The sequence below is a fragment of the Osmerus eperlanus genome, chromosome 20 (genome assembly GCF_963692335.1).
Source record: "Osmerus eperlanus chromosome 20, fOsmEpe2.1, whole genome shotgun sequence".
NCBI lineage: Eukaryota > Metazoa > Chordata > Actinopteri > Osmeriformes > Osmeridae > Osmerus > Osmerus eperlanus.
Window position 1 is genome coordinate 10,836,712 of NC_085037.1, and position 22,942 is coordinate 10,859,653.

General features: G+C 48.2%; 5 protein-coding genes across 7 annotated transcripts; 4 read left to right on the forward strand and 1 right to left on the reverse strand.

The window, feature by feature from the left end:
- The first annotated feature begins 79 nt into the window (after positions 1 to 79).
- Positions 80 to 6,304, forward strand: wasf2 (WASP family member 2). Of its 2 annotated transcripts, XM_062487013.1 has the most exons (10): positions 80 to 236; positions 1,421 to 1,584; positions 1,702 to 1,836; positions 2,129 to 2,282; positions 2,526 to 2,643; positions 2,769 to 2,890; positions 3,600 to 3,758; positions 3,879 to 4,330; positions 4,804 to 4,963; positions 5,799 to 6,304. In XM_062487013.1, the coding sequence occupies exons 2-10, from the start codon at positions 1,452 to 1,454 to the stop codon at positions 5,803 to 5,805; spliced, it is 1,440 nt and encodes a 479-aa protein (XP_062342997.1). In that variant the 5' UTR covers positions 80 to 236; positions 1,421 to 1,451; the 3' UTR covers positions 5,806 to 6,304. The 2 variants fall into 2 exon arrangements, with proteins under 2 accessions (XP_062342997.1, XP_062342998.1); XM_062487014.1 differs by having other exon boundaries at positions 4,804 to 6,304.
- Positions 6,305 to 6,362: 58 nt separating this feature from the next.
- Positions 6,363 to 8,863, reverse strand: gpr3 (G protein-coupled receptor 3). Its single transcript, XM_062487015.1, has 2 exons — positions 8,595 to 8,863; positions 6,363 to 7,932 (listed from the first exon to the last, which is right to left on the reverse strand). The coding sequence occupies exon 2, from the start codon at positions 7,913 to 7,915 to the stop codon at positions 6,926 to 6,928; it is 990 nt and encodes a 329-aa protein (XP_062342999.1). The 5' UTR covers positions 7,916 to 7,932; positions 8,595 to 8,863; the 3' UTR covers positions 6,363 to 6,925.
- Positions 8,864 to 10,354: 1,491 nt separating this feature from the next.
- cd164l2 (CD164 sialomucin-like 2) lies at positions 10,355 to 12,844 on the forward strand. The gene is made up of 6 exons (XM_062487268.1): positions 10,355 to 10,783; positions 11,102 to 11,188; positions 11,457 to 11,534; positions 11,652 to 11,687; positions 11,790 to 11,949; positions 12,324 to 12,844. Exons 1-6 carry the CDS (start codon positions 10,702 to 10,704, stop codon positions 12,340 to 12,342), a joined length of 462 nt encoding a protein of 153 aa, XP_062343252.1. The 5' UTR covers positions 10,355 to 10,701; the 3' UTR covers positions 12,343 to 12,844.
- Positions 12,845 to 14,328: 1,484 nt separating this feature from the next.
- On the forward strand, positions 14,329 to 19,038 carry sytl1 (synaptotagmin-like 1). Of its 2 annotated transcripts, none has more exons than XM_062445651.1 (15): positions 14,329 to 14,476; positions 14,984 to 15,107; positions 15,250 to 15,401; positions 15,542 to 15,680; positions 15,808 to 15,865; positions 15,947 to 15,983; positions 16,106 to 16,158; positions 16,254 to 16,361; positions 16,551 to 16,717; positions 16,826 to 16,928; positions 17,123 to 17,284; positions 17,684 to 17,762; positions 17,860 to 17,959; positions 18,134 to 18,339; positions 18,497 to 19,038. In XM_062445651.1, exons 2-15 carry the CDS (start codon positions 14,986 to 14,988, stop codon positions 18,637 to 18,639), a joined length of 1,629 nt encoding a protein of 542 aa, XP_062301635.1. In that variant the 5' UTR covers positions 14,329 to 14,476; positions 14,984 to 14,985; the 3' UTR covers positions 18,640 to 19,038. The 2 variants fall into 2 exon arrangements, with proteins under 2 accessions (XP_062301635.1, XP_062301636.1); XM_062445652.1 differs by having other exon boundaries at positions 14,338 to 14,476; positions 14,950 to 15,107.
- Positions 19,039 to 19,216: 178 nt separating this feature from the next.
- btd (biotinidase) lies at positions 19,217 to 22,608 on the forward strand. The gene is made up of 6 exons (XM_062445650.1): positions 19,217 to 19,771; positions 19,852 to 20,001; positions 20,293 to 20,438; positions 20,613 to 20,790; positions 21,176 to 21,838; positions 21,966 to 22,608. The coding sequence occupies exons 1-6, from the start codon at positions 19,541 to 19,543 to the stop codon at positions 22,236 to 22,238; spliced, it is 1,641 nt and encodes a 546-aa protein (XP_062301634.1). The 5' UTR covers positions 19,217 to 19,540; the 3' UTR covers positions 22,239 to 22,608.
- Positions 22,609 to 22,942: the final 334 nt, after the last annotated feature.

Below are 22,942 nucleotides of genomic sequence, written 5' to 3' on the forward strand. Positions count from 1 at the left end.
TACGTCTAAATACCAGTGTCCTCTCCCTCAGATGTGAATTGACGTGAAGATAAGCCAATAGACGTATTGAATGCAAAATTCTCGACCAATCAGAAGTTAACCAACTGGAACTTGTCAGCGTTCTGCCCAGACACTTCGTTTACAGTAATTGCTCTGTTTCTACACGGAGTCTTCGGAAACTAGACAACATAACAACGAAACTGGATTAACGGACGGTTGTCTTGACAGTTGTGACGGTAGGTTAATCAATTTCAATCTGTGTGCTTTTTTTCTAGTCTTGGACTAGTATATTTTTATCCGCCCGATTTTCAGCCATAAGGAGAGGCGCTTTCATCTCACTTCCTGTTCTTGCTGATATGACAAGGCCCTGAGCCGAAGTTTTATGTCAGCCAGTGTTACTCGAAATGTGTTGAAAATGTAAACTACTTTAGCCACATTAGTTTCAAAAAGATATTTAAATAAATTCACCATGACCTTTACTTTGAGAGAATATGAGAAAGTATCCACAAAACTGAAAAAGCGCCACTACAAACATTGTTCTCAGTCTTTTGCTTAGTCTACTACTCTTTCAAAACAATGTAGGCAATATAGTAAAATGTAGCGAAGCGTCGTGGTTCACTGACTGTGGCATGCATTTTAGTGACATTTCTGGAGGAGTTTACAACGTACCATTTCTCAAAAATACACTCTTCTAAGTACCCTGTCCCCTAATGCACGTCAAAGACTTGGATTTCATTTTTATCAAGTCTGCAAGGCAGATGCATAATCTTTTTAGCGCTCATGGTAATGTGAATCGGATCAATAGGCAGTTTTTGTTTTCTGAAAGAGATCATTATCCAGCCACTACGCCTATGTGCTAAAGTTGGAATGGGAGTTTTCCTTGAGGCGCCCTCATCTGGCTGCGGAACGCTACCAACGGCTGGAAATAGGAAGTCGGTCTGGTTCGTTTCCGATCCCTACAAACCTTTTGTTAAAAGTCCTCAAAGTAGTAACAATGTGTCTAAATTGGTCTAGCAACAGTAAAGATATGACATACATTTTCAATATTTACTTCTCATTCACACTAACTCATTGACGTGAGGGGACGTTGGCCTAAGGGTGATGGAACTGGTTTTGGTTCTGCTTTAGCTTAGTCTGTCCTTGTGTTTTTCCAGCCTGTCTGTCTGGGTGTGACATAAGGGCAGTTGCCTGTAACACTCAATGTCTTCTGAATTAGAGGCTAGAACCGTGGAATTTCAGTGGAGTGGAACAAAAGGAGTCTGCAATACATGTTTACTTCATCAAGACACGTTTATTTTTGTCAATTTTCCGCCAAAACAACCACTTTCTTGAAGTGGTTACATTCAGTGCCACCGTCACGTTTGCCTATTATGGCGGGTGTTCAACGTGTCTCCACCCCCCCCCCCACCCCACCCCACAGGGACACGTCCCCAGTCCCCTCCTGTCCCATCATGCCTCTGGTGACGAGGAACATCGAGCCGCGTCATGTGTGTCGCCAGACTCTCCCCAACACCATCCGCAGTGAGCTGGAATGTGTGACCAACATCAGCCTTGCCAACATCATCCGACAGCTCGGCAGTCTTAGTAAGTGTGTGTGTGTGTGTGTGTGTGTGTGTATAGAATGGGATTGTCTGTTGCCGTGTGCTGTGTGTTAGAGTGTATTGGTTTGTCTGTAATTATAATCCGTGTTCGAATGTGTAGGTAAATATGCAGAGGACGTGTTTGGCGAGCTGTTTGTCCAGGCCGGGGCGTTCGCCCTCCGAGTCAACACGCTGGGGGAGAGAGTGGACCGCCTGCAGGTTAAAGTCACACAGCTGGACCCAAAAGAGGAAGAGGGTGAGCCACACACACACATACAGATGTTTCTCACCAACAGCAGTATCCAGCCATAATTGATAAACAGATGGTAAGCGAGGCAATATGCATTGAATCATTCTTTAGTCGTGCTGGTGTACATCAATATTCTGGAGATCTGACTCTCTCTCTGTGTGTGTATGTCTCCCTCTCTCCCCTCTTTCTCTCCTCTCTCCGCTCTCTCTCTCCTCTCTCTCTCTCTCTCTCTGTCTCTGTCTCTGTCTCTGTCTGTCTGTCTGTCTGTCTGTCTGTCTGTCTGTCTGTCTGTCTCCAGTGTCCCTGCAGGCCATCACCACCAGGAAGGCCTTCCGCAGTAACCTCATGCAGGACCAGCAGCTGTTCATCAGGACGTCCCTGCCCATGCCCATACAGGAAACCTACCTGACCTGCAACGAGCCCCCACCTCTCAACATACTCAGCCAGTACAGGTAAGAACATGCACACATACTTCACACACACACATTCCCTCTGAACACACATACTGTATAGTCTGTACACTCACTCACTCTGTGAGCACACACACACACACTCACTGTCAGTACACTCACACTGTCCGTCTCTGAACACATACACACACTGCATACACACATTCTTTGAACACATAAAAACACACACACACACTCTCCCTGAACACACACACAGCCTCTCTGATGTGTGACTGTCCCTCACAGAGACGATGGGAAGGAGGCTCTGAAGTTCTACACAGACTCCTCCTACTTCTTCGAACTGTGGAAGGAGAAGATGCTGCAGGACACCAAAGACATCATGAAGGAGAGACGCAAGCACAGGGTAACACACATGCACACACACAAACACACAGACATACACAAACACACCCACACACACACAAACACACACAAACGCAAACACAGAGGACCTCGGGTGACTCTCTTTGCCCGTCCGTCCCTGAGCAGAAGGAGAAGAAGGACAACATGAACCCCCGGACCCTGAACCCACGGAAGATCAAAACCAGGAAGGACGAGTGGGAACGCCGCAAGATGGGGGAGGAGTTTGTGGTGCCTAAACACGACCTGGGGTGAGTGGATGAAAAGAGAAACATGCAGAGGGAGAGGGAGCTCCAGAACATACAGAGGGAGAGGGAGCTCCAGAACATACAGAGGGAGAGGGAGCTCCAGAACATACAGAGGGAGAGGGAGCTCCAGAACATACAGAGGGAGAGGGAGCTCCAGAACATACAGAGGGAGAGGGAGCTCCAGAACATACAGAGGGAGAGGGAGCTCCAGAACATACAGAGGGAGAGGGAGCTCCAGAACATACAGAGGGAGAGGGAGCTCCAGAACATACAGAGGGAGAGGGAGCTCCAGAACATACAGAGGGAGAGGGAGTTCCAGAACATACAGAGGGAGAGGGAGCTCCAGAACATACAGAGGGAGAGGGAGTTCCAGAACATACAGAGGGAGAGGGAGCTCCAGAACATACAGAGGGAGAGGGAGCTCCAGAACATACAGAGGGAGAGGGAGCTCCAGAACTGGGCAGGAAAGTGGGAGTCAGATGGCTGAGCGGTTACGGAATTGGGCTAGAAATCTGAAGGTTGCCAGTTCGATTCCCGGCCGTGCCAAATGACGTTGTGTCCTTGGGCAAGGCACTTCACCCTACTTGCCTCGGGGGAATGTCCCTGTACTTACTGTAAGTCGCTATGGATAAGAGCGTCTGCTAAATGACTAAATGTAGGAAAGGGAAATGACGTGGGTGTCCTGGGATGGGTTTTGATTCCCCGTGTGTAGGAACTCTCAGGAGGGCCTGAACGGCAGTATAGGGTCTGGAGAGGACTTTAATTCTGACTGTCTGGAATTGAGCACAGGCTCCTACGCCTTCGAGCCAGGCTCCCCCCTCCCTCCCCCTGCTCCGGACGACTTCCTGCCCCCCCCACCGCCCGACACAGGGTAAGGACACTGGGTCTAGATCGCTCGATGTACACCTGTGAAGACATTCTTGAGTTGGCGTGAGTTGCAGTGTGCTGAGTCAGGGTTTCTGTTGTTGACCTGGACGACTCTCATTGGCAGGTATTCTGACGCAGCGTCAACCCAGAAGCGTGGCAGCTTGCTAAGCCCCACCCACCCACCGCCGGCCCCTCCCATGGCATCGTCTCTTGCTGGCTCCCGGCCCAACCTCGCCCCTCCCCCTGCCCCTCCTCCTCCACCTCCCTCTGGCTTCGGACCCCCGCCCCCTCCCCCTTTCTTTGACTCCCCTCCCTCCCCCCCTCCCATCTCCTCTTCCTACCCCTCCCCCCCTGCCCCTCCAGCCCTTCCCTCCATGGGCTCACCCCCTCCTCCTCCCTCTCTGCCCCAAGGTGGCGGCCCCCCACCTCCACCTCCTCCCCCGCCCCCCCCAGGTCCCCCTCCTCCCTCTTCGGGGCCCCCTGCACCCACTCCTGCCTCCATTGGCTCTGCCGTCCCCAAAGCCGAGGAAGAGCCTGAAGGCGGTCGCAGTGACCTGCTCCAGGCCATCCGACAAGGTAGGAGTCCCTCGCCGTTAATGGCAAGGCCATGGACGGACAGCACGCATATATATGAACCTGCCACACTTAACGAGCATGTTAGTAGTGGCAGAGGATAATATCAGTAGCTCCTCCAATCATGTTTATGACTGGGAAGTGCACACACTTCCGTGTTGCATGTCTAGGTGTGCGTCAGTCAGTCTGCGGAGTTCCTCTGACAGTGAACACACACGCTCCTACCAGTGGGACAGTCAGGTGGCTGAGCGGTAAGGGAGTCGGGCTAGTAATCTGAAGGTTACCGGTTCGATTCCCGGCTGTGCAAAATGACGTTGTGTCCTTGGGCAAGGCACTTCACCCTACTTGCCTCAGGGGGAATGTCCCTGTACTTACTGTAAGTCGCTCTGGATAAGAGCGTCTGCTAAATGACTAAAATGTAAATGTAAGCGTACACACACACAGCCCATAACCCACCCTCGCTGTCTCTCCCTCAGGCTTCAACCTCCGTAAGGTGGAGGAGCAGCGCGAGCAGGAAAAGAGAGGCAACAACGACGGGGGCAATGACGTGGCGGCCATCTTGTCCCGCCGCATCGCCGTGGAGTGCAGCGACAGCGAGGACGACTCCTCGGAGTTCGACGATGACGAGTGGTCCGAGTGAGCACTACTTCCACTTCTTTTTCTTCTTCACCGCCACCATAGTCTTCCTCCACCTCATTCACAAAGAAAAACATCCCCCCCCAACTTGTTGCGCTGTTGTTTCCAGGGAGTTATGGAGTAGAGGCCAAAGGTTATGTGTGAGTTTAGTGTGTGTGTCTCTCCCTACTTTCCCAACCAATCACAGGCCCTAGACGATTTGATTCCATTTGTCTGAGATGTCAATTTTAGTGTAGAGGCCTAAAGACAGGAGCGAGTGCTGTTCTTTATTGTATTTCATTAGCGTTTCCATACCTTACCTGGGCCGATGCACAGTCAAGATGGGGCATGCATGAATTTACATAGGATGTGTGTGTATGTTAATAATGTTTATATATATATATATATATATATGTGTGTGTGTGTGTGGGTGCCTGTATGAATTGTTCAGTTACTTCTGGGTGACATCACATTCACTTAGAAATGCTAGTGGTTAGTCATATGCTACTGTACAATTTTTCATATCATGAGCTTATTTCACTGAGAGTGAGGGAGCTCATACAAGCATGTACACACATATACACACAATCCCTAATATTATTATTTGCAGAGTAAAAATGCAGATGTAAATGCAGTTCCATGTATTGATATAGATTCATACAAAACATGCTTGCGCACACACACATCATGTACAAAATACATTTACTGAAGATGGTGTTATTGATCATGATCTGTATTATCTATTTAATCCTGCATACTGCAATCTGTTTAAGACCAAGAGCTTACACTTTCATTTTCCTCTTTCCTTCCTTCCTTAAAAAAAAAAAAATGGTTGTCATGGGAACTGTTGCCTTAGTCACTGAGGGACTCATTCCACAGCGGGGCTACGTTCAGAATGGCCAATCGTTCAGAACGTCTACGTCCCCTGGCAGCCATTATACGCCCTAGCCAATGAGCTGGTCCCTGTGATGCCAAAGCCCCTCCCCTTCTTAAGTGCCTTTTGTTTCTTGCATAGCTTTGGGCCAAAGTTGCCTTAAATCACAGATCTGAGATCAGCTAACCTTTACCAAATCACAGGTCTGAGATCAACTAACCTTTACCAAATCACAGGTCTGAGATCAACTAACCTTTACCAAATCACAGGTCTGAGATCAACTAACCTTTACCAAATAGCAAACAGTCATCGGTGGGCCAAACAAACTGTGTCTTAAGGAGTAATTATTCTTGCAGTGTCCTTTTATTTTAAATCCAAAGTTTGCCTTGGTTGTATCAGCTGTTAAAAGTGTGTACCTATCCAATGATGTGCCTCTCCTGTGTCCTTTCTAAATGATAATTAGTACAATAAAGATCAAACACAATGAAGTTGCTTGTGTCTGTGTGTGCCGGGAGGGTAAATGGAACAACTCACTTCACCTTCCATACAAAATGTTTTTTTTTAATTGTCATTACAAAACATGAATTCATTTATAAATAAAAAAAACAACATTGTGCAACAAGAACTCACAATCAAAGTGCCTTTCGATGCGAATAAACAAACACTGTGTTTTTAGAAGAATTCAAGTATTTTCAATTGGCATTTGGCTCTGACACAGTAACGACACAAGAAAACATTAAAGTATCAGTGTTTGAGCTCCTCTCTGCATAACCTCCCTCCATCATCATCACGATAAAGTGCAGTTAATTTAATCCATAGATATTTGGATGTAGATATATAGGATCTCTATGTCTGAGTTCCAGTTGATTGAGAATGAGGCACGAGATGATGAAACAGTGTATTGGACCCCTGTGAATGACGGTCAACCGTTTCAAGATGTCCGCCGGCCGGCAGGACATATCAAAACTTTCTGATTGCTTTTGAAGCTCAGATGAGATTTCATCTGATGGACATGTGTGCAAGTGGCGTGTGATCGTGTCTATGGTTGTGCATACTACAATGTCTGGTGGTATAGTCCTGGTGCTTTGTCGAAAGACTTGCCCAGCTCCTTATACGTCCGTGGGCTGATACGCCTGCTGGGAGGGTCTGTGAGGGCAGCAGGAGTGGACAAGCACCTTGCGAATGTCTCTGTTCCTCAGGCTGTACAGCAGCGGGTTCAGCAGGGAGCTTCCAGCCGCCGGCACCAGGGTGGCGTATGTGTAGAGGGGGGGGCTGGACGCGTCGCCTAGCAACCCGTAGAGGGAAAAGGGCATCCAACACCCGACGAACACGCCCAGAATCACGGCCAGCCTGGAGAAGCCCCGCCCACCGCTGTGTTTGCTTGCGTATGATTGGTGCTGGGGCAGGAAGTGCCGCTGGGTCGCGATGGCGTGGGCGTGTCTCCTAGCGACGCGGCAGATCCCGGCGTATAGGTGTAAGGTTACCACGACGACCACCAGGAAACCTCCACACAGCAGAGATAAGTATGTCCGGGTTAGGGGTCGGGCAATGGAGCAGGAAGTGACGTCATCAAGGCAATGCCACCCTAGGGCTGGCCCCGCCCCTATGATACATGCCCCCACCCAAACTAGACCCAGCAAGACGGCAGCACAGCGCCGTGATTGGCCAGAGCCATAGGTGAGGGCGTAGCTTAGAGACAGGTATCGGTCCAGTGCCACGCCCATCAGACTGCACAGGGAGGCGGTCAATGATGTCACCAGCAGTCCTGAGATCAGCAATTCTGACCAATCACTAGGCTCCACGCAGAAGAGGAAGAGGAAGTGTAGGATTAAGGCCACACCTGCCAGGAGATCAGCCAATCCGAGACTGGCAAGCAGCAGGAAGACGGGAGCTCGTAGAGAGGGATTGGCTAAAATGATTGTCACGACCACGGCATTCTCAGCAGCGATGACAGTTCCGGAAACACACAAGGCCACGCCCCAAACGCTGAGAGGAGGGGCTTCAGGGGTCAATGGTGGATCTGATTGGTCCAGAAAATGGAGAGGGGACGCGCCGGAGAACTCCTCCCACTCCACTTCAGAGGCATTCAGGATCATCATTGGACTTTCACAGGAATCTGAGGAGAAGAGAGACAAGGAAGAATAGGTTAGCACTGTAAGACCATGTTTCCCACTACAATCACTCACCACCCCTTGTGGTTGAAGAGGACCTCTAGTTTCCACATGCAGAGATGAGGCTGAGGCTCTGAAACAGTTGTCTGGGTTACAGGACTTGGGCTCAGCTGGTAAAGCAACCATTAAATATCTCTGCATCAGTAAACTATAGTCCAGGTGGGTATATTTTGGACAGAGGTCGGGTCTCTTAACCACACAAATGTCAATAAAAGAAATATTTAGTCTGGTTGTTTCTGGTTATTTAAATACTGGGTCCTTTCTGCTACTGTTAAAAATATCTTTAACTCTGTGCACTACTTTACTCTCTGCCCGCTCAGGAACCACAGCTATCATCGCATCAGAAATGCCGGTTTCGAATGAATAAATAACATGAGGCTAGATAAGGGATCGCGCGCCCCCTCTGGTCGACACGTCAACAGGCAATTACTCATCACCTCGCATCCCACAGTATGGGGATACCCTTGTGCGTGAGGGGTGTTGTGTAAGAGATATGCAGCTCCACTGCACCAAAGAGACCACGACAGGCACACACGCACTTAAGATACACACACACACACATACTGTCCCACAAGCAAAAGCACGCACGATGGATAACGTATCTTACCTCAATGTACACTTGGAATCCAATGTATCAGTTCCGTTGAGGCACTATCCACAGATAGAAACAAGTAAATCTGGTGTTCGGCTGTTTCTGAAGTCTTGACAAGAGTCCCAGTATCTCAAACAGTCTTGTTTCACTGTCCCCATTAGATATCAGTCCCTGTTGTCTGGCTGCGACTCCTCACCGTCGATGCCTATCGTGCAAGAATGGAGACTGGATCTTCAGCGCTCGGGTGCATTCACTAGACTCTAGCTGACGTCAGTGACTAGAGATTCAACCAATGGGGAGCTTAGATAGAAATGCACGAGTAGGGGGGGTCGCGAGTAATTTCATTCAGAAAAATGCGGCATCTTACAGCCCCTCCCACTGCGGCTCATTCGCGCCAGTTTTCCAGTAAATTATATTTGGTATTCATCGGACCCCCCCCCCCCCCTTTCTGAGGACAGGGCCCAATCATGAATGGAAAATTTCTAAAGTTAAAGAGTAAAAAAAAAAAGACAGAATTTGGAGTAGGGCTAATGCCACGTCTCGCTGTCCAAGGTGCTGAAATCGTAGCCATACTGTAACATTATGTGAGACAATGCTGCTTTCCTGACAGAATGTGATGTGTTCATTTGGCTGTTCAGTGTTTACAAAATCCAGGTTTGCATAAAAGGTTGTCTGCACTCTGTTGTCTAGAAGCCTAGTGGCACATTCTTGTCAGACCACCACATTTAATTTGAGCAGGCAAATTACTGATGAACTTAATAAACACCTGAGACCAAGCAAACTAGTTGAATAATTCATGTTCAAAAGAAATCGTGTCACCTCAATGTATGCTGACATCAATTTTACTGAGCCTACGCCACCGGCTAGCGGGAACTCACGGTTTCCCCGGTCTAAACGGTGCGCGTAGGCGATAGGCTGGGCTGTCGTAAGTGGTCATATACCAATGCGCATAGAGAGAGGGAATCTCGTCCTGATGCACCCATATAAGGACATCACCTTCCGGTTCTCGCCGGTAGAATAATGGATAACAAAGATATCATCAATCTGAAGCGACGTCTCAGAGAATCTGATCCAATGTGAAATTAGGCTGATCGATATGTAAACAATTTGGCCTTATGTAGCATTTGCCAGCTGTTTATAGAGGTCGGAGGACTGCGGTATTTCTCGCGGTTATCTAACCTTGTCACAAACCCTCCTCGCCTCCTACACTGCAGCACGGGCTGTTGTAAAAAACGTGTTTAGGAGTATGTGGTGATAGTATCTCAGTAATATCAATAATATTACACTGTTTGAATTGAGGTTTGAATGGAGGTGGGCATGTGTGGATGAGTCCATACCGTTACATTAATTATCTACACATCCGTGAGAAGCTGGCTTAACTGCGAAAGTATACAGTTACATTATAATATTCATGGCAAAATACCCAACTCTTTAAATGTGCAACAGGAGTGTTCTCATTCCCTTGCTTGGTTTTGTAGATGGACTTATATGTTCCTATACATGTTCATCTCACTGCAACTCTCACTCCCTTCAGGGTCAGGCCTACATGTTCATGTTGAAAAGATACAGGTGCCAACATGTTGGTGTGCGTTGATGTGCATGGGTGTACCTGTCTTGATGTGATTGTGTGTCTTTCTCTGTATGAACGCTGGGGTGAACAGGTGTCATTCTGTCTCGTTAGTGGTGTGTGTTTCAGGAGGGCAGAGCTGGGCAAAGTGGTTGCCGGGTAACTAGCTAGAGCAGGCTTCGTGTTACAAACTGTCTCCCCTGTCTCTTCATGCCTCTAACTCACACCAGTCCTCTCCTCTTCCCCTCTCTCCTCCTCCTCCTCCAATTCCTTCACCTTTGAAACACAAAGAACTGTCCTCCTTCCTCCCTAGCTCAGACTAATCTGCTAGACACTGAAGAAAAAAAACGACTCAGAACCGACCTCTGAAGAATTTGGACGAGAAGCAACCGAAAGCGATTGAACTGACACACACTGGCTGTCTGAGGCCTGGTGAACTCCAGAAGAATTGGATCTTTCTTAAGACTGAGCGTTGAGACTGTAGCTACAGTCTAACTGTGTCAGTCTCCAGGGGTTGGTCAGTAGTCCATTGAAGGTCAGTTGCTGGCTTGCAGTATGCAAGGGTTCGGACTGAAGACCCTCGGCCCCATACTGTTGCTTATTGCAATGGTGACCACCTGTCACTCCCTGTCTTCAGGTAGGTGTGTGCGTGTTTTGTCTGTTCTGCAGTTGTTGTTGTTTTGTCAGTCTGATGTGTTTCTGGAATGTGTGTGTTTCTATCGGTGTTTCAAACATTAAGAATGATATTTGACAACCCTTTGATTGGATGAAGATTTCCTGGAATTCGATTCTCATCTTTCACACCCTCTCATCCCCTCTCCTCTTTGATCTACAATGTTTTTAAAACTGTGTGTTAGGATTAAAACCCCATCCAATCCTTTTTGGTCATTCTGTTAGATATGTGATCTACACAGTTAGTCACTCTGTCTGATTGATATTAATGTTTCTCCTTCAGACTGTTCTCAAGCTGAGTCATGTGACCTATGTGTTGGGGACTCCACCCTGAACTTAACTGGCTGTGTCTGGAGGAACTGCGATAGCGGTGACACACACGCACACACACACACACACATGCACACACACGCATACATGCGCACACACACACATGCACACACACACATGCACACACACACACACACATTCACACTGACCTCTGATAGAAATCTGATCCTCTTTTGGTACTGTAACACAAGCCATTCTGGTCTTTACCTGATGTGTGAATAATTGATTATTCCAGGAGAGCTACACACATACACACGTCACACATAATCTAAAGAAAGTATATATAACTGTGTCTCTCTCCCCCTCAGATAATGACACAGGGTGTGTGTCTGACGATGTTGACTTTTCAAACTGTAATGTGACTAACGATGCAGCCATGTGCACAGGTGAGAAGCACCACATTATTCACAAATCTACATCGTCTCTCATCGCTTATTTATTAAAACACTTTGTGTGTGTGTGTTTGTGCGTGTGTGTGTTTGTGCGTGTGTGTGTGTTCTCAGTCGTGGAGAACGCAGCCGAAGGGAAAGATGACTCCGGTGAGCCCTGACATCCAAACAAACCTCCACCCACTCTCTCAAACTCCTAACTTTTTTACTAGTTGTTATTGCGAGATGATGTAGGCAGGCTGTTCCACGCAGGTTCAGACGACCAGAGTCCTGCCGGCTCAGAGTTCTCCCAGGCTAAGTTCGACATGTCCAGCTTCGTGGGAGGGATCATCCTGGTGCTGTGTCTCCAGGCCGGAGGCTTCTTCGCCATGCGCTTCCTCAAATCCAAAGACAACAGCACTTACGATCCCATGTAAGGGTGTGTGTGTGTCTGTGTGTGAAGAAGTCTGTGTGTGTGTGTGTGTGAGGTGTGTGTATGAAGAGGTGTGTGTGAGGTGTGAAGAGTGAATGCACAGGAACGTGCTCTTGTGTCCTTTGTGTGTGACTTGTGTTGGTTTGTGACTGTGTTGTTGTGCATGTGCTGCTTGCGTAACGGTGGTTTATCAGGGTGAATCAAACTGCATGTCTGTGTAACAGTGACCTCTAGTGGTTGCAGATATGTACCATCCACAGCAGTTTGACGTCATTGCACATCGGTTGTCATCAGTCTCAATGTCACACTTCTGATTTTTTTTATATCTGTGTAAGTCACAATGACTCACATTCTCTCTGTTTCCTTCTGCACAGAGAGCAGCCACAGCCATAAGGAGGAAGACGGGATGACACGGGGAGGTGGAGGCGAATGGAGGATGACAGTGGGAAAGAGGAGAGAGTAGAATCATCGTGCTGTCACGATCAGATTAGAGGCTTTAGTTCTGGCGGCTGTCACGACTGTGTGTGTATAGTATGTGCTTCAGTGTGTCCTTACTGTGAGATTACACATGCAGACAGACTTTCGACAAATAATCAGACACTGACGTCCTAACAGACAAGCATGCGTTTCACAGACAAACTGACATCCTACAGACATTCTCTTGACCTTGGTTTGAGGTTTGTGTGGGTTTTCTGTATCATGACATCTAATATGTTTCATTTCTGCCATGATTAATTTATACTTCCGTACGTTGTAGAATATTTTCGTTCTGATTTCATGTCGATGTTCACATTGTATTCTGATTCATATGAATGTAACCTGATTTAAGTTAAAAACTAGGTTTCTTAGGTTAGATTACTGTAGCTCATTTTAGCTGCGTTGAGTCAGGAAGTCTCTGGTGTGTCCTGTATTGCTGTGATGGCATCAAAATAAAGATATTGCTGAAAGTTCTAGTGTTTCTTGTTTTCTTGTGTTCTAGTGCCCAAAAAATCACGCAATCCTATGCATGTGACGTCAGCATCACGATTCTGGGAGGTGTGAGGCCGTAGTAGAGAGAGGCTGATGTATGGATCCGTATATACGGAGGTGTGAGGCCGTAGTAGAGAGAGGCTGATGTATGGATCCGTACATACGGAGGTGTGAGGCCGTAGTAGAGAGAGGCTGATGTATGGATCCGTACATACGGAGGTGTGAGGCCGTAGTAGAGAGAGGCTGATGTATGGATCCGTACATACGGAGGTGTGAGGCCGTAGTAGAGAGAGGCTGATGTATGGATCCGTACATACGGAGGTGTGAGGCCGTAGTAGAGAGAGGCTGATGTATGGATCCGTACATACGGAGGTGTGACAGGGTCAGAAAAGCCACAGAACCGGGATTCAGGAGGGCTGGGACAGAGACACTGGGAGCTTGGATGTCTGGCTGTTCAAGCAACAACAGAACCAGCCAAGCCGGAGGGCTAGCTCCAATGGCTGCGCATAAAAGAGAACCCACACACAGCGACAGCGTGGCTGTCTTCCAACTCCGCTGACAAAGAAGATAGAGAAGATCTGTCCTCTTCCCCCTGATGCCTGTACAAACATGCCCACACACGTCCTCACAAACACAACCCCAGACAGCTTCAAGTGTCTGCGTGCTTCAGCTGCATACAAACTCATATTTCTCTGGTCAGTATTTTTGTCTGAACTGCCATAATGAGCAATACAAAAGTTTGCAGATAACTCATCATACTTATAATTATTTCCGTGCAGGATGAGTGCGGTAAATATGTGTCTGTGTGGTAATTTTATCAGCAACAGGAAGTTAGTGCAATCCAAACAAATGATGAGATCAATTTACTAGTCACAAAAACAGTAAGCTACAAGCTACAATCTCAGGAGCATAGTTCCACTGTATGATATAGTTTGAGTCTATATCGTTTATTCGTGTGTTTATCTGTGTGTAAATAAAAACGTTTGGGTGACGTGTGTGTGTGTTTAGCAGGTGTTTCCTTAACAGTTCCTCCACCAAACCATCTGGTACATCCGTGTACTGCTTACTGTGCGGTCTCTATCAACCTCTCCTTTGTTCACACACACACACACACACACACACACACACACACACACACACACACACACACACACACACACACACACACACACACACACACACACACACACACACACACACACAGACAATGCTAAATACAGACAAGACTTTCATCCCTCAACTCTTTCTATATTTCCTTCTATTCTTCTGTCTACCTTTTTTCTCAAATTATATTGCTGGCGACTCCAACAGTGTGACTTAAGTGAATGTAGAAATAAGGAGCTGTTAAATCCGCACTCCATCCGTATTGATTTTGTGGGCTGAGTTCCCCTCACACGACACTCCGGTTCATGTTTTCGCTCCTGCTGTAGGGGCGTGTTCAGCTAGCGGCTCAGACTATACTAACTTTAGCAAACTGATAAGTAACAGCAAACTCCGATTGCGGACATATATTTGCACACCGACACGCGGATGAAAATCTGGGCATTGATTAAATAAGGTAAGCTGAAGCATTATAATAAACATGATCCAACATATAAAACATTAAGATAGACATTTAACTTTAATACTCCACGCCAGGTGTCACTTCTCTCGCTGTGACTACCTGTTTGTTTCAGCGTGTGTGTACTGTATGAAGTGTGGTGCACCTGCTGTGCTGCACCTTTGCATTTAATTATAACTTTTGTGATCAACATCGCAGTTTAAAAAAAAATCGTCTTGTAGGTATGGGCCTGAGCTTTATGTATAAAAAAAGGTAGTTATATTCTTTCAGCACGGATATTGATAAACATCCTGTTTGCCAAACAAACCTCAAAAACCACATTAGTAGCGGAAGCAGTTAGCGCATGCGCCGGGGTAGGCCAGAGGGGGAAGGAGGACACCTGGGTGCTGTTAAAACACACAGGCATTGTTTCTTCTTATCCAGGAGATCTTGACACAGAACTAAGTAGTTTCTACTTGTGTGTTTGTTAGTGTGTGTGTCTGTTTGTCTGTCTCTGTCTGTCAGTGATGGAAGGAGAGGGCGAGGACTCTCTGGACCTGAGTCACCTGACAGATGCTGAGCAGGCCGCCATCTTGGAAGTGTTGCTGCGAGACGACGAGCTTCGTCGCTGTGAGGAGGGGCGCGTAAGGTCAGAGGTGATTATTTAACCCTTTAGATGCATAATCCTACTGATCCCCCCCCCCCCCCCTAGAAGCATTTCCTCCTAACCATAAGCCAGTGAGTCTTAGTGGTTTTACACTTCGGTTGAAACCCCTAACTAACCCCCTCAGGAGTCTCCGTGAGAAAGAGGCGGACCCTGCGCTTCTGCGGACTCTGTCGGGGGCGTGGTTCAGCGAGGAGAGGAGCAAACGCCACCGCAACACCAAGCAGGGCTGCGACCTGGTGCAGTCCTCCATCCGGCACCGGAGGTCCAAGACGAGAGGTCGGACGCCCGCCAATCCGTCAGTTAGAACGTGGTCTATGACGTCACGGTTCACTGCGTCCGCACGGTCTTGCTTGGTAGTGCGATTGCGAGTCTAACGCGTTGACGTTGTCGTGACAACCGTGTGTCCCCCCCCCCAGATGTGGCTCTGAGTGACATATTCAACGGAGCAAACGAGGAAGTCCGACCCGGTAGCCCTGGCAACAGCCCCTCCCCTCGGGCAGAGGGGAGACCAGGGGAGGACTCCACAGAAGAGACGGAAGAGGAGGTGATCGAACAGTAAGGGCTCGTTGCTGTTGTCGTGGGGATAGATGTTGTCGTGGGGATAGCGTTTGTGGTTCTCGGTCATAAGTTTATGCAATGCATACGGAGAATTGTTGTCAGCTCATAAGTAACTGTGTTACAGGGATCCGGCCAGTCTTATTCCCCTACCTGCGCCCAGAACGAGGAACCTGCACACACAGGTGAGAGGGTGTGTGTGTTCGTAGATGCGATACATCTTATGTTTTTAGAGGCTTTAGGTGACATTTCTTTTTTTTTTGCAGGATAGTAACACCATCTCGTCATCCACAGATATACAACGTGATTATAATGACTTAATAACTTATCAAAATCCCCATAATAACTGAAGTCTTATAATGATATGTAGAATTAACTATAATTATATGTCCACCCCTCTTATTGTTCAACTGATGACCTGCTAGTTCCACTAGATTATGCCAGCAGACGTAATGGCCACAAAGAGGAAGACAGATGGGTACGCACAGATACACACTCACAAAGCACTACATGCACCTCTCGCCTTGTTATATTGGGTTGTTGTACTGTGTGTGTGTGTGTGTGTGTTGGTAGGGAGACTCTGACGAGGACACAGACTCTGTATCCAGCGATGTGACTGAAGCTGATCCAACCCCTCTAAGACCCAGCAGCTCTGTCAGTAGTCTGCAGTCCAACAACATGGTAACACTCCCCCAACACACACACACACACTTGCTCGCACACTTTCTCAACATGTCTGAACTCGCGGATACACACACACTACTCCCACACACTCTCACTCCAGTAATATCTCCTACATGTTGACCTGAGACCTAGGCGTGGAGTGATGGTGTTGTGAACCCTTGCGGTGTGTTTCTGGTTGGTTGGCAGCTGAACGGCAGCATGATGAGTCTGTTTACCTCCGGGGAGTTTGGGGCTGTGGAGGTGAGGGGGCGGATCTTATTCTCACTGCTGTACGACAAGCAGAAGGAGGAGCTAAAGGTCAAAGTTTGTTGCTGTGAAGACCTCGCCCCGGCACGCAAGAACCGCTCCGACCCGTGAGTGTGTGTGTGTGTGCACCGTAGAGCAGAGTACACAACACGGAAATATGAATGATCCTTTGTGGCGCTCTAGACCTCTGTGGTTAAGCCTTGTTGTGTGTGCAGGTATGTGAAGGCCTATCTTCTGCCTGACAAGTCATACCACAGTAAGAAGAAAACTTCAGTGAGAAAGAAGACACTAAACCCCGTGTATGACCAGACTCTGAAAGTACGTCTGATAATAAAATTTAAAAAGCCTGTTCGTCTTCCCCAACCCTAACCTTTTGTATTCTTTTGATGTTTAGTGGGCCTTTTTTCCAGCTTGATTTACAGAGACAGTTGGAGAGAGAGAGACACACACACACGTACATCATTTCCTTGTCTCGGGGTTCTTGACATCATGCGAGTGTTTGTGCTCCCCAGTATAAGGTGCGCGTGGGAGACCTCCGATGCCGTACTCTGAACCTGTCTGTGTGGCACGCTGTGCCCATGGGGAGGAACATGTTTTTGGGGGAGGTTGAGCTGAGCCTTGGCCACTGGGACTGGACCTCCACGCAACCCCTCTGGCAAGACCTTCAACCACGCGTGAGGCCCATACTCCCACACGGGACAGTCACTCCCTCACAAAACATACAGGCTATCACGCTGATGTGAGCAAACATAATAGCCACACACTCTTGTGTTACGGCTCCGAGTGACACTCCCCAAGTGTAAAGTGAGAGGGGGAGAGAGAAACAGGGAGAGAGACATGCAATGAATTTTAACTAATGCTTATGTAACCTTAATCTCCTTTCTCTTTTCTCTCTTGATTTCCCGTTCCACTTTCCTTTATTCTCTCCCTTTCCCTCTACCTCTCTCTTTCTCTCTCTCCCTCTCTCTCTCTTTCTTTCTCTCTCTCTCTCTCTCTCTCTCTCTCTCTCTCTCTCTCTCTCTCTCTCTCTCTCTCTCTCTCTCTCTCTCTCTCTCTGTCTCTCTCTCTCTCAGGTTCAGTTGACTCCAGACTCACTTAGTAGTCGAGGGACCATCTTCCTCTCCATAAAGTTCTCACCAGCAGGATCTGAGGGTGAGCTGAACACCCACACACCAGCAGAGCTGTGTCTCTATGACGTTCCGCCCCTACACTGTTCATCTCTGTCTGGTGTGTGTGTGTGTGTGTGTAGATGGTGGCATGCCGCTGACGGGGGAAGTGCATATTTGGCTGCGGGAGGCGCAGGGTCTCCTGTCCACCAAAGGGGGCACTGTGGACTCCTACGTCAAGAGGTGAGTCACTTCGTTTTGACGAGAGCCTGAGGTTTTTCTACTGTTGCGGTTCCACACTGTCATCTGAGCAGATCTGAACCCACACGACACAGCTTTCATACACTACGGTGACGCAACAGTATTTGTGTTTGAATTCAAAGTGTTTATTTACACTCTACCGTCACTCCGCCTTAGCTACGTGCTGCCAGACGCTAGTCGGTCGAGCGGTCAGAAGACACGCGTGGTCAAGCGGTCCATCAGCCCGACATACAACCACACCATGGTGTATGACGGCTTTCAGTCGGCGGACCTGAGAGAAGCGTGCACTGAGCTGATCGTCTGGCAGCGTGACGGGTTGAAGACACACGTGCTCGGAGGGGTCAGACTCAGCCTCGGGACGGGTGAGGCACACACACACGTGCGCACACACACACACGCGCAGGCTCACACACACAAACACACACACACACGTGCACACACACATTCAGACACTACCTGTGTTCCCACTCAAGTCATCTTATGTCTGTGTGTGTGTGTGTGTGTGTGTGTGTGTTTCAGGTCAGAGCTATGGAGAGGCAGTGTGTTGGATGGACTCCACCGAGGAGGAGAGGAAGTTATGGACCTCCATGATCAAGAACCCCAACCACTGGATGGAGGCCACGCTACCCATCAGAACAAACCTAACACAACGACCAGAGTGATGCTAACGCACAGGATAACCCATCTGAAATCACACCCCTTTATCTGACAGGACCAGGCCTGTTGATGCATGGCCTGATATCGCACACATATACTTGACAAAAACACACACAAAAAGTTTGAGTTTTGCTAGGGTGTCTTAGGTTAGAATGTAGATAGCCCTTGGGTACAGCAGTTGTTGACCAAAAGCTCATCGGTCAATAAACACTTTTTTGATTGTTTGCTGAAGTCGCAGTGATCTGTCTACTGTAAGGACAGTCAAGGAACACATTAGAGGTAGGCCTACTGTAACTGTCGGAGTTAGTAATGCTATGAGGTAATCTGTGAGTTTTCTATCAGAGCCTGATGTCAAAACGACCACATTAATCAACCAGTTTGACTTGGAGCATAATAGTATTGTATATTTATAATTAAATGTAGTCAAACCAAGAATGTGTTTATATTCTTTGTATCAACTATGCACATCTCTGAAGTTAGGTCAGGGCCAAGATTATTGTGCAATGTACGTCACTTCAACTAATTTTACAAAAGTGTTTTGTACAATTTCATGAAGAACTGAGGCCATCTAGCGGTTATACTGTTTTAACACAAGGAATTCGACAGAACTCAGGCTGGCACGGAAACATCCAATCACATCCAGCCTCCTTGTTGACGACAGAACATTTCAACCAAGCGGTTTCTCAAGATTGACACCTTGACACATAGAAGCTTAAATATGTTACCTGCGAGCCAGTATGTGGGTGTCTAATCAGTGTAAAATATTGTGAAAGTGGACTGCATGCCGGTAGGAATATATTCGTATCTTCAACTGTATGTAGACCCTGGTGGTGAAACGGCGCAAACACCAAATTTAACAGGTTAAACTATAAGTGTAGACAACAAACACATTTGGGTTCGAAGGTTATGTCTACCAGAGCCCCTTTCGCGGCGGTAGTGGCTGCGCTAGGCCTCTGTTTGATTTTGCTTGTCGGGGCAGAGGACGGTTCCGGTCGCTCATACGTAGCTGCTGTCTACGAGCACCTTGTGAACCTGAACTCAGAGCCGCACGTACCGCTGTCTCGAGCTGCTGCACTCCAACACATGAAGAAGAATCTGGACGTTTATGAAATGCAAGCTGCTGTGGCATCCAGAAAGGTAGGCTATATATGTAGAAAAAAAAACAACAACAGCAGTTATCGTGCAAGTTATAATCTCGTTCTAGTTACTTTTCTCAGGGTGCTCAGATTATAGTGTTTCCCGAAGATGGTCTCCATGGTTTCAACTTCAGTCGTTCATCCATAGCGGGTTACCTAGAGACCATCCCCGACCCAAAAAAAGAGAACTGGAACCCATGCACCGAGCCAGGCCGGCATGCACACACTGAGGTGCGCGCACACACACACACACACACACACACACACACACACACACACACACACACACACACACACACACACACTCAAAAGTACACAAAAGAGACAAAAAGACAAAAGTACACACATCCTTCATTCAAGTAGAAGTACAGATGCTCATGTTTAAAAAGACTCTGTTTTAGTGTTTTAGTTTAAGGTTGTCAGAAAAATGGTGAAGTACTGATACCAGAAAAATCTACTTAAGTACAGTAACGAATGTAATTGTAAAGGTAATTGTACGTCCATCCACCCCTGCTCTCTCAGGTCCTCCAGCATCTGAGCTGCATGGCTCGACGTCACCGTCTCTTCCTGGTGGCCAACATGGCCGACCTCCAGCCGTGCTCTGTGACCTCCGACCTCACCTGCCCTCCAGATGGACGCTGGCAGTTCAACACTGATGTGGTGTTCAGGTACATTATAGACTTCCCCTGTTGAGTTTAAGAAGCGTGTTCAGCAACAAAACAGTCATCATGCAGGATAGTTCAGGTTTTGAACCCGGGTTTACACTGGTCCTTCAGGTTTTGAACCCGGGTTTACACTGGTCCTTCAGGTTTTGAACCCGGGTTTACACTGGTCCTTCATAGGTTGGATGGGCTTCTGGTGGCCCGCTACCACAAGTACAACCTGTACTTTGAGAACGCCTTTGACAAGCCGCCGAGTTCAGAGCTCGTCACCTTCGACACGCCCTTCGCTGGTACGTTTGGGGTGTTGACCTGCTTCGACATCCTGTTCCACAATCCCACAGTGACCCTGCTGAACACGGTAGGTCAACGTTGGGCCCCCCCACACACACACACACACACACACACACACACACACACACACCCCTCTCTCCCCCCACACACCCACACCCTACTCATGCTCTTATGGTTCTTCCCATTGGCACTTATTTGGTTTTTCACAATGTATGCTTCATGTTTGGGCTACCCGCAATGTTTGGGGCTATCTCGTTGTTATGATCAGTGACCTATGCACTTTGGTAAAGCTCTCTCTTGGGAGTCGGTTTGGATAAAAGCGTCTGCTAAAGGAATACATGTAAATGTACTCCTCCCCCTCCTCCTCCTCCCCCTCCTCCTCCTCCTCCTCCTCCCCCTCCTCCCCCTCCCCCTCCCCCCCCTCCTCCTCCTCCTCCTCGTCCCCCTCCCAGGGTGTGCGGCAGCTCGTCTACCCCACGGCGTGGATGAACCAGCTCCCCCTGCTGGCGGCAGTGCAGTTCCAGTGGGCCTTCAGCCGGGGTGCCAACATCTCTGTGCTGGGGGCCAACATACGCAGTGACCCACTGGGCATGACCGGCAGCGGCATATTCAGCCCCGACACGGCCCTCTACCACCACGCCAGGGCAGGGGAGCTGGAGGCTGGGAAGCTGCTGGTGGGCAGATTACCCGTGCTGGACCCCGCGTGGCTGGAGGACAGAGGGGCGATGGAGCGTGGACGTCTGGGCGATGGAGGTACAGAGCCACCCCCAGAATCGGAGGCTCTCTCTGGGGTGGGAAGCACAGGTGGGGTGGGGGGCGTCGGTCCCTGGCCCTCAAGTCGCACGGACTCTTTTTGCCTGCCGAAGGAAGAGGACTGTCAGAGGACTGAGCCGTCTTCCTCTCCTCTCCCCCCTAACCTCTTCTACTCCTCCATGATGTACGACCAGTTTGCCTTCAAACTCTTGCCAGACTGGCAGGGCGACCTCACTGTGTGTGATGGGGCTTTCTGCTGCCGTCTGCAGTATCAGAGGTCTCCACTGGAGGGCAGTACAGAGCTCTATGCACTGGGGGCGTTCGCTGGCACACACGTGGTTAATGGACGCTACGCACTGCAGGTCGGGATAACTAGTCTCTGACCGAAGATCAATCTCTTCATATGATGCAAGTTCACTATTCTGTATTCTTGTTTTGATGTGTTTAGTTTTTTAACTTTAGTTTCTTCTGACCTCTGTCCACCCACAGGTGTGTGCTTTAGTCCGCTGCTCCGGGACCGTGCAAAGCTCCTGCGGACAGGATGTGGAAGAGGCGGAGACCAAGATGGACTTCCTGCTGGAAGGGAATTTCAGTACGCCGCACGTGTATCCGTCGGTGGTGGTCAGTCAGGTGGTCTTGGAGAGGCCGGATGTGGTCGAGAGAAGCGCGGACGGTCGAGTCGCGATGAGACACTCAGGGACGACAGCTGGACTGGTCACCGCATGTCTCTATGGCAGGATGTATGACCAGGATGGAGAGTGATTGTGTGTGTGTGTGATTGTGTGTGTGTGTGTGTGGGGGGGGGGATATATAGGTTGCAGCTCATACTGTGTCATACAACCCTTAAAAAAATTTAATTAGTAACCTCATTTCATTTCATTCAGAACTAAATACTAGGGGTGGGGGAAAAAATTGATTCACATATGAATCACGATTCAGTCTTCTAACGATTCACATCGATTCACTTTAATTTGAATTTTTATGTAAGCATATCGCAATTTGATTTTTTTATCGAATCGTGACCCCAAGAATCGAATTGTGAGGTACCAAAAGATTCCCACCCCTAATAGACGGTAAGCTGTACATTTCTGTTTAATATTTATCTGTGTTGCAGAAATAAATAAGTATTCAAGAAAAGTCTACTTATCGTCACTTTGTGAACGAGTTCTTAGAAATCCTTCAGCAAACTTTCACTTGTTTTGTAGGTATGATTAGAAGGCAGAGTATTCTGTTTTATAACTTGGCATTAGCAGAAACAAAACATATGTTTTCCTTTGGCATTTAGCAGTGTCATATGACGCTGTGTCCTTGGGCAAGGCACTTCACCCTACTTGCCTCGGGGGAATGTCCCTGTACTTTAAGTCGCTCTGGATAAGAGCGTTTGCTAAATGACTAAATGTAAATTAAAGTTCAGGATTTTAGACTTTTTAAGGCCCCCGCAGGAACCCTCTCTCTGTCTCTAGGAG